At 53.3% G+C, this 10,183-nt stretch overlaps 1 protein-coding gene across 1 annotated transcript; it reads left to right on the top strand.

Annotated features, from left to right (window-relative positions):
• The first annotated feature begins 574 nt into the window (after nucleotides 1-574).
• Aqp3 (aquaporin 3 (Gill blood group)) lies at nucleotides 575-6,102 on the top strand. Its single transcript, XM_052176262.1, has 6 exons — nucleotides 575-771; nucleotides 3,469-3,595; nucleotides 3,917-4,054; nucleotides 4,387-4,505; nucleotides 4,767-4,984; nucleotides 5,072-6,102. The coding sequence occupies exons 1-6, from the start codon at nucleotides 664-666 to the stop codon at nucleotides 5,238-5,240; spliced, it is 879 nt and encodes a 292-aa protein (XP_052032222.1). The 5' UTR covers nucleotides 575-663; the 3' UTR covers nucleotides 5,241-6,102.
• Nucleotides 6,103-10,183: the final 4,081 nt, after the last annotated feature.

Genomic DNA, 10,183 nt, shown 5'->3' with positions numbered 1-10,183 from the left:
GTGGTGGCGCGGTCAAGGCGGTGTGAGAGCAGGCACACAGGACATTCGCCATGCTAACCGACACATGCAACACGTGACATGTTCCCAAAGCGCGAGAAGGGCTGGTGAATTCTGGCTAGAATTCAGCCTACATCTGCCTACCAGGGTAGGCACTGGGAGGTCTCTTCCCATTCCCCACTCGAGGGAAGCCTCCTTTTCAACCTCAGGACTGAAGATCTGTTCTATCCAGTCGTCTTTGTGGCAAGCTGGCTCCTCTCCATTCTGACAGGTCTCACCCCTGGCTTGAGACGCTGCCCACAAGGCTCACTGTGGACGGGGCTCAGGAGACCGCTTGCTTTTTCCTTCTCCACAGTATTCCAGCTCTCTCAGTCCAGCACTCACTCGCCTAGGAATCCCGCAGAGCCAGCCGACCCTTAAAGCTCCGCAGGACCCTCCTTACAACTGTCGCCCCGCGTCCGTCCTTCCGCACCAGCGCCTCCGGGCTAGGCGGAGGGTGGTGGCTGCACTCCGCCCCCGCGGGGCTCCGCGGGTGGGGCTCCGCAGGCGGGGCTGCATATGCATATAAAGGGCGCCACCTGCGCTCCGGGCCGCCGCTCCCCGGTGCCCCGCGCTAGCCACTTTGCACTCGCACGCACGCCCGACCTCGCCGCTGCCTGTCTCGCCATGGGTCGACAGAAGGAGTTGGTGAATCGTTGCGGGGAAATGCTCCACATCCGCTACCGGCTGCTTCGCCAGGCGCTGGCCGAGTGCCTGGGGACCCTCATCCTTGTGGTGAGTGCAGGGAAGTGAGCAGCCCTTTCTATTATTTCCCCCCACTCCCCGTGGTCCCCAAGTCCTTATTCACAGCTAGGGACAGTTTTTCAAGGCAGACACGACCAGCTCCCCCGGCTCTGCTCCCTAGACTTAACCCCTCAGGGTCAAACTGACCTCCAAAGCCTTCAACAGTCTGGACAGTTCTAACTCAATTTGTGGCAGTATTGCTCACCAAGAATAGCTCTGCTATTTTACCCGTCCTAGGGTCACCTCTGTGGGACTTTCAGCCCCTTTTTCTACCCGGCCTCCCAGCTTCCCAGGGCGCCAGGCTCAGGAGCAGCGGAGACCGGCAAATGGACACCCCTATTAAGCTATTTGGGTCTTGGGTGTCTGGCCCCTAATGAATAATTAAGCCTCAGAAAGTCCAAAAGTTGCAGTGAGGTGAGGGATGGGGCAGAGGGCGCAGGCGTCTTGGGCTGTAGGCAGCAAAATCAGAAGACCGGAATGTTAGAAGATAGGGATATTGTGGAAGGAAAACGGCCCTAACAGAGAAGTGTGTGTGTGTGTGTGTGTGTGTAAACTTTTTGCTCACATGCCGTAGTCCTTCAGATCCTGTCTGTGACCCAGAAGCTCCCAGCGTCTTTGCTGGCCTTTTGATTCCTCCTCTGCCTCCCCTCAGTGGATCCTGAGGAGCCCCTGGCCCCAAGCTTCTGCCTTCCGCCCTGAGTTCTGGGGAACTTGGCGCACTTCTTGGTTAGATGGGCATTACAGAGTAACTGTCCTAGTTACTCTGATTTTCGGCCATTGACTTGTTTTTCCCTCTGAATTCTGTCTCTTCTGAGTTCTGGTGTCCCTCTGCAGGGGGCGGGTCACTTGAGTTCCAGTCACAGCCTCAGTGGATTGGTGAGGGATCATGGTGGGGAAGAGGGCCCAAGCGTGCCTCTGACTTCATAGACTTGTGGCCTATCAGTTGTCCCCACTCCCCCTCTCCTCCTCGGTGTCAAGAAGGGAGCAGAGGGGGGCACTTATCCTCCTGCCTCCGTGGTTCCGTTTCCTATCTTGATTTGTGAGTCTGGCCACCTGTGCGGGAGGGAGCAGCAAGGACAAGGGAGGGTGTCCTACACTTTCAAAGACAGGCCTCCTAACCCTTCCGGAGAGCGCTCCTCTTCTGTATAAAGAACAGCCAGTCCCTATTGAGTCCCAGGATCATTTGGCTTAGCCCAGACCACAAAAAGAGGGTGCAGGATTTGTGGTGAAGGCTTTCAGGCTCAGGTAGATGCAGGATCAGGTGTCAGTGAGAAGCAGAGCTTGGAGGAAGAGGAGGAGTGGATCCCCCATGACTGGGGGCTTGCTTGGTACCTGCATTGGGGACTTGGGGCCTTAGTGTCAGGATCCAGGTTGGCTTTGGGGTGAGGCAAGCCCCTTTTGCCGAGGTATAGAGTTGGGTGGTCTATGGGGTGAGGGGCTGGCTGAGAACCTGGAGCTGGGGGAGAGGCGGGGGTAAGGAAGAGGAAGATTAGCCCCAAGGTGGTGGAACTGGCTCTGATAGCTCCTCCTCCAAGGCCCCTTGGCATGGGGCCAGGCCTGGGCCTCAGGCGAAGAGCTCAGGCCAGGGTCTGACTGGACAGAGTGCCCCAGACCTCCACACACGCGCCTCCACCCCTTCCTCTCACAATCTCTGACCTTTGCTCTCACCTGCCTGAACACCTTTGACCTATAGCACGGACACTGGCTTCCCTGCCTCATCTTTCCAAGTGATAAGAATCAGCGCTTAACAACTCAGTACCCAGGCTGGAATCCATTAGAGTTCCTGGAGCACAGCTTGCAGCTGGCCAGGTCTCCTTCCCTAGCCCTTGGCTGCTTAGAACTCACTCTGTAGACCAGGCTGGCCCTCCACCTCGAGAGTGGGCCTGGCTCAGGATAGCATTGTTTTAGCTATGGAGAACTGGGTAAGGAGACCCAAGGGCTCTGCTGGAGGAGCGTGGAGGGACACTAGAGACTTGAGGCAACAGCAGTTTCCGGTTGGCGGTGGGCATTTTCACACTTGAACCTACTGAACATGCTGATTCTGAGGGGCCTTTTAGCCCCTCTATCCCAGGCAGAGGGTTAGAACACATCTCGCTGGACCTAGACGGAAGAGCTGCTTAATTTAAGACCTTGTATTTAGGACTCGTTAGATCTGAGTGGGAATCCTGGAGGCAGCGGGCTGGAGAAGGAAGAGGAAGATTAGCCTGGGGGGGGGGGCACTTACAGGGACAGATGTGAACAGGGAGGGCGTGGATGAGAGACACGGGAGGACCAGATGTGCAGACATTTCTAGATGCAGGAGTAGATCCAACCTCACATTTGATCTCTCTCCATGTCCCCCACCTCCTCCACTGTGACCTCCGCTTTGGAAGAGTCCAGGATGATGGGGTATTTCCTACCACTGTGTGCCAGATCTGGAGGACGGGCAGAGACTGCTGTAGTGATAGCTCTTTCCCATGCCCTTCTGGGAGTCAAGAAAAACCAGTGGATGTCATTTAACCACCTGGGTTCCCAGTTATACACCCATTACCGGTGGTCCCTCCCGTAGGGCTCTGCATGTCTCCTCTTTCTGGGACCTAATTGCAGCAGGAGGGATTTGGGTTATACTCCAGGAAGGACTTCTAGTCTTCTCTGCGGTGTCAGGCGCGTCTGGTCTCAATGGGACGTCCTTTGCTTTCTTTCTGACAGATGTTTGGCTGTGGCTCGGTGGCTCAAGTGGTGCTCAGCCGAGGCACCCACGGTGGCTTCCTCACCATCAACTTGGCTTTTGGCTTCGCCGTCACCCTTGCCATCTTGGTGGCTGGCCAAGTGTCTGGTAAGGCCTCAACCCCAGCCTCAGCTCTCTGCCCTCATCAGCATCTCCAGCAAGTACCTGGCTAGAGAGCAGAGAGGGAGGGGGCACCCCAAGTGCTTGCACTAGCAGCACCTCAGCTTTGGGCCCTTTGGGGGCAAGGGTGGAAGAGACTTGACAGGACCTTTGACTCTCACCCTGGAATCAAAGATCAGTCTGTGACACAGTCCAACTGCCATTCAGGCCGAGAAAACCTACTGACACCCCAGAAAGGAAGAGGGCTTGGGAGCCCCATCCTGCCCAAGACAGCGGACTGTAGCTAATAGATGCTCTCTCCCTTCGCAGGAGCCCACTTGAACCCTGCTGTGACCTTTGCCATGTGCTTCCTGGCCCGAGAGCCCTGGATCAAGCTGCCTATCTACGCACTGGCCCAGACGTTGGGGGCCTTCTTGGGTGCCGGGATTGTTTTTGGGCTCTACTACGGTAAACAGCATTCCCCATCCCTCCCGCCCTTCTCCACACACTTTCCCTCTTTAAGTACTTGCTGGCACCAAGCCCACAGATGACAACCCGGGCCTGCCCAGGCCCAGGGCTCATGACTCATTCACGAACACTCAGGCCCAGGTTGGGGGCTCTAGGGGAAAGAAACAAGTTGGGCAACAACAGAATCTCAGGCCCTCCACCCGGCCCGGCCCCGCCCCACCCCCTGTGCCTCTACAGTAATATGCTTACCCATGACCCCTGGCTGGGTGGGGAGGGCAGCTTTGAGAGGAGAGGCTCTGGCCTCACTCACAATGGGTCTAATCTGTCACCAGATGCAATCTGGGCCTTTGCCAACAATGAGCTTTTCGTCTCCGGCCCCAACGGCACAGCTGGTATCTTTGCCACCTATCCCTCTGGACACTTGGACATGGTCAATGGCTTCTTTGATCAGGTATGGACTGGGGACACGTGAAGTAAATGCAGAGAGGGGAACAGCCTTGTTCTGGAAGACACTCCTTGATCGTTCGTAGCGGGATTTCTCAGTTTGCGGGTACTCCAACCTCAACATGGTGCGTGTTTCTTATAAAGCATGGCGCATCCCTGTGAGCTTTTGTTTTTGCGAGCACCCTAGGATGGGGCAAGGCAGAGGAAGGGCAGGACTGGAGCGTGGGGAAAGGAGCGGACCCTCACCGTGTTCTCTCCTCTCTCCCAGTTCATAGGCACGGCCGCCCTTATTGTGTGTGTGCTGGCCATTGTTGACCCTTATAACAACCCCGTGCCCCGTGGCCTGGAGGCCTTCACTGTGGGCCTTGTGGTCCTGGTCATTGGAACCTCCATGGGCTTCAATTCTGGCTATGCCGTCAACCCTGCCCGTGACTTTGGACCTCGCCTTTTCACCGCCCTGGCTGGCTGGGGCTCAGAAGTCTTTACGTGAGTACAGCCCCGACTCAGTTTCCCCTAGCATGGCTTCCCTCTTCCTCCGACCTGCGTCTCTGATGACCGGTGTTCTCCCTCCAGGACTGGCCGACACTGGTGGTGGGTACCCATCGTCTCTCCACTCCTGGGATCCATTTGTGGCGTCTTCGTGTACCAGCTCATGATTGGCTGCCACCTGGAGCAGCCCCCGCCCTCCACTGAGGCGGAGAACGTGAAGCTGGCTCACGTGAAGCACAAGGAGCAGATCTGAGTGGGCAGTGGCCATCCCCGCCCCCACTGCTCGCTCTCTTGAGTGTCCACTGACTGTGTGGGGTCCAGTCTCTAAAAGCCCCTTGAGATGCCTCTCAGGCTAAAACGCTCCCTGTATCCACCCCCGCTGGATGGCCCCTCCAGAATTTCTACTGAACTCTAGGGCATTAGCCTCCCACACTTAAGCCAAGGTAGGATAGCAAGTAAGACCAAACGTCAAACGTCCTTTTGTTTCCCAAAAGAAAGAGGATGGAGAGAGAGAGAGAGAGAGAGAGAGAGAGAGAGAGAGAGAGAGAGAGAGAGAGAGAGAGAGAGAGAGAGAGAGAGAGAGCATGTGTATGTGTGTGCTGTTTTCTAGGCACCAAGTTTTCAAAACAAACTGTAGCGGCTCAAGGGAGCCCAGGGGAAGGGAGAAGGCGAGCAAGCGCCGGAGTGCACCAGAGCGCATGCGCTTCAGAGACTCCTCCATGTGGAGGTGGACCCAGGAGTGTGTTTCTAAGTGTGGGCACAGGCGCGGCTACTGTTTTTTCTGAAATGGACTTCTAGGCTTGGGGAGGGGGAAGGGATAAGGGATAATAAGGGCGTAGCTCACATCTGGAGCTATGATCCTCGACCAGGGGCCGTGTAATATGTTTCTGTTATAAGATAGACCTTGGGAGGGGCTGAAGTCCAGGTCGAAAGTTTCATAATTTGTTTTTTTTAATATATAAATATATACATACATATATGTTACAGTTTTAGGAATAGGGGTGGGAAACTCCACTTTTTAAAAGGGTTTTCCTTCCTTTAATCTTCCAATCAACAATGTACTGTTGCCTTTTATATTAAAAAAAAAAGAATAAAATGTATACATGCGATAGGAACTATGCCTTTCTGCTTGTTTGTGTGTGTGTGTGTTTTGTTTTTGGACAGGGTCTCTGTAGTCCTGGCTGTCCTGGGACTCTGTATACCAGACTGGCCTTGAACTCGTGGAGACCCTCTGCTGGCATCAAAAGTGTGCGCCACCACACCAGAGTCTGTTTCTCTGGGCCTAGCCTTTGAGCCTTGGTTTTATTTGGCTGTACATTTCCAGATGTTTAGTTCAGAGTCTACTCTCAGCTTGTATTCAGTGGCCCCAGATTCAACCCTCCCGAGCATCTTCTGAATCCTCCTACCTCAACCCCTTCCCCAGGGAGGAAGTTTGGAGCCCCTCTGGTGGGCAGAGCTGCCCAGACAATGGATAGGCTAAGCCTATGGCTCCAAGAGGCCAACCAGACCGGGGACCGGTGTTGTCCTCTACAGCTGCTGTGTCTCCATCCAGACTCTTGGCTGTGGCACTCTTAGCGGCCTCCCTCCAAGGGGTCAGCCCACACAGGTTCCTCAGGTTATCTCCCTGAGGAGCAGGGCTTTCTCCATGGTCCGCACCACATCTCCGAAGTCCATTTGCATCGGGTGCTCTTGTACCTGTCTTTACCTACCCCGTCCCAACGCTCTCTTCTAGGAAATGGGCTACTTTTACTCTTCATCTTCCAACCTAAAAGTCACTTGCCTGAATCAAGAACCTCTCCTATTTACTCAAGTCCCCTTCTGGGACATGTCCGTGCCCAGTAAGGCAAGGGTTATGTGACTAGCCTGGCACACCTGCGCCCAGGAAGTGCACCTTGTTTCCAGCTTCCTTAATACATCTGACTTAAATTTCACCAGGAATATGAGGGAAACCTTCCTGCAGTGTTAACCATGTAGGAGCCAGGGGATCCATGGCCTGCATAATTATGCTCTTGAGGCTCTTGCTTGGAAGCCCCTTCACAGATGAGACCCATGCTCAGAAAAGGGTGACCGGCAAGTTCTCACCACAGAACTAGGGTTGTGACGGGAGTCAGTGGGACAAGACAGCTCCTTCATGGATCTCAACTCTTTCCCTGTTCCCAACTCCCAAGAGGTATCTCTGGAATGCTGGAGAGAGACCTGAGCCAGAGGGAGTGTCCCTTTCCCAGACCCTGAGGGGGAAGAATGTTAACCTTGGGAGCCGAAGGTGCCTGCGGAGTTTCCTTCAGTGTACCAAACTAGTTTCCTTCAGCCATACCAGTACTCCCTGGGGACTCCATCCAAGACCCTGCCTCGCCATCTACCCTTTCATCCAGTGGGGAGCAGGAAGCCTCCGGGTGCCATCACTGCAGGGTAGTGCCCATCACAGCTACTAGGTGTGTTCATGTTTCTTCTCTGGACCTTAGTTTCTTTATCTGTGACACTTGGGTTAATAAAAAAAGTAAACAGGAAGAAGTGATTCATAGGTAGGGCTTAACGAAGGCTGGAGGTGCCTCGTGGGTAATGGCACCTGCCGTCAAGTCTGACAAGCTAAGTCTGATCTCCAGAGCCCAGAGTAGAAGAAAGAACCAGTTCTCCAGAAAGTTGTCTCCACACTTGCACTCTGGCCTGCTCCTACATATACACACAAGCACGGCAGTAAATGTAATCAAGGATGTAAGTGAGCTAGCTTAGCAGTGACCAGAAAACACATGATAAATGAGGGCTCATGACTTTACCTGCAGAACCAGGTTGGGGTGGGAAGGGAGAGGTGGAGGGAGCTGTTTTGTAAAGGCCATTGGATTTAACAAGTGTCGTTCACCTCAGATCCATCCACAGTGTGGATTTACTGAGAGGGGAGGAGGTAGTGGGGTGGTGGCCTGCCCTGCTCGTCCAGACCCTACAAGGCTCTTGGCTTGGGTAGTAAGGAATGGGTATGAAAAAAGGCGAGACTACGCCACAAGTGTGCAGGGCAGAGGGCGGAACGTGAGCTAGGCAGCCGCTTTGTGACTCCTCCAGACAAGGAACTGCCCATGGATCCTCCGCTCTGAAGAGGCAAAGTTGTGCTTATTAGCAAATTCAGGAAGGAGAATGCTCTACTTCCTATAAGAAAGCTTCTCCCTTTCACAGAATTTATTTTCTGGGAAGCTAGGGGGAATTGCCCCGTGGTACAGCTGCTGGATCTCAGGCCTTGCCAAGGGCTCTTTATGCTTCTGTACCAAGCCTTTACCACAACCCTTTGAAGGAGCCAGTTTTTGTTCATCTGTCTGTCCATCCGTCCATCTCTCTCCTTCTCTTTCTCTTCATTTTTTGAGACAGGGCTTCTCTGTTTAGGTCCTGGAACTCATACCTGTCACTGCCTCCAGAGTGCTGGGATTAAAGGCATGTGAGGTCGCCGCCGGCTGGAGCCATGTTTCTTGAAGCAGATGATTTACACCAGTGAAATCGGCTCCCTGAAACATGAGCTCTTTGGATGCCTGGCTCTGTGTCTGCACACAGGTGAATGTGCATTTCCCAGGGCTTCTTGTCAGCCTGTTTTTCTCTCACTGTGTCGTCAGGCTGTCTGAATTTCTGGTTTTCTTCGTTGTTGGTTTTCTCTCTGTGTTACCGCCTAATTCTTCACGTACCTCTTAAGAGGCATCTCTATGTACCTTGAGTCCCTTTCTCTGTGCACTTGGACTGTACCTCTAACAGTGACGCCAGCCAACCATCTCTGCTCCAGGGCATGTCTTCTTAATTCCTGGTAATGAGCTCCGGCTTGCTGCTAATTCTCCTAGATTTTGTTTTTTTTTTTTTTAAAAAGCTGGGTGGGGCATCCTTAAGCTTGGAGAAACTTGGGTGAGGTACAGTTGGGTGGGGTGGGAAGGCAAGAAGAAGCCCAGCTCCACCCAGTATAGAAACGCTAGAGAAAAGGTTCTCAACCTGTGGGTCGCGACCTTTCTGAAGTTACATTGTATGTACCTTGCCTGCCAGATATTTACTTACAATTCTTAACAGTAACAAAAATACAGCTATGAAGTAGTAACAAAGTTGCAGGTATGACAAGAGAAACTGGATTAGTAGTCTGAAGCTTTAGGGAGGTTGAGAACCAATGCCCTAAAGGCTAGGGAGGGTGTGGAGAGCCCCAGGGGTCTAGGAAGAGCTGTCTAGAGGAAGGGAGGAAATGTGAAGCAGGGAGGGACTGAGATTTACCCACCCTTTACCCACCCCTTACCCTAAAAGGGTCTTTTTATTTTTTTAAAGATTTATTTATTTATTATACACAAGTACACTGTCGCTGTCTTCAGACACACCAGAAGGAGGGCATCAGATCTCATTACAGCTGGTATAAGCCACCATGTGGTTGCTGGGATTTGAACTCAGGACCTCTCAAAGAGCTGTCAGTGCTCTTAACCATCTCTCCAGCCCTAAAAGGGTCTTGACAATAGAGCAACTGAGCCCTAAAAGGTCAGGTATCTGGGAGAGGTCTTCTCAAGGACCCAGGGTGGGTCTGCTTGGGTGGAGTTTTGGCCTCAGGGTAGCAGCAGAAATAGAAACTGGTTTAGGCACCTTTGTTGCTGCAGGGGGCTTCAAAGGAACACCTCTTCAAAGAAAGCAAGAATTGGACCTGCAAGTCTCTTAGGATCACACAGCAGAAGGAAGAGCAGATCACAGTCCAGACCTCTCGGTCTCTAGGATTGCAAGCTGACCCTTGCCATTAGCAAGGCTTGGGGCAGGTAGGAGTCTGTTGGCACGGCTTCAATCACTGCTCTGCTCTGTACCCAGGTGGCTAGCGTGGGTGAGCTGTATCACCTCCTGCCATGGTTTCCAGTTGACTTGGGCAAGTAGGAGGCAGATTTAGGGAATCAGAAGGCAAGGAGGGTGAGACGGGAAGGTCAGGGCATCGGTGCCCGTTTCAAGGATCCATCTTCTGCCTTCTAGAATGTTGCCCATCCCGCTTGTGCCTTCTGAATGAGGGCCAATGGTTGTTGCCTTTCATTCTAAAAGAGGGATCCTCCATCCCTTCCTGTGGTCTGGCTCTTCATCTGTAGAGGGGGGGTAGCCATGGCTTCTGCATCTTTAGATTGCAAGAGGCGAGGATGAATTGAATTAACAAGTACTGGGACAGGAACAATACCAGAGGAGGAGTAAGTACCAGAGGTGATGATAGTGACACAACAG

Source organism: Apodemus sylvaticus, chromosome 3 (genome assembly GCF_947179515.1).
Source record: "Apodemus sylvaticus chromosome 3, mApoSyl1.1, whole genome shotgun sequence".
NCBI classification, from domain to species: domain Eukaryota; kingdom Metazoa; phylum Chordata; class Mammalia; order Rodentia; family Muridae; genus Apodemus; species Apodemus sylvaticus.
The sequence above is the reverse complement of the archived record's forward strand: the minus strand, read 5'-3'. Positions and strand labels throughout refer to the sequence as shown.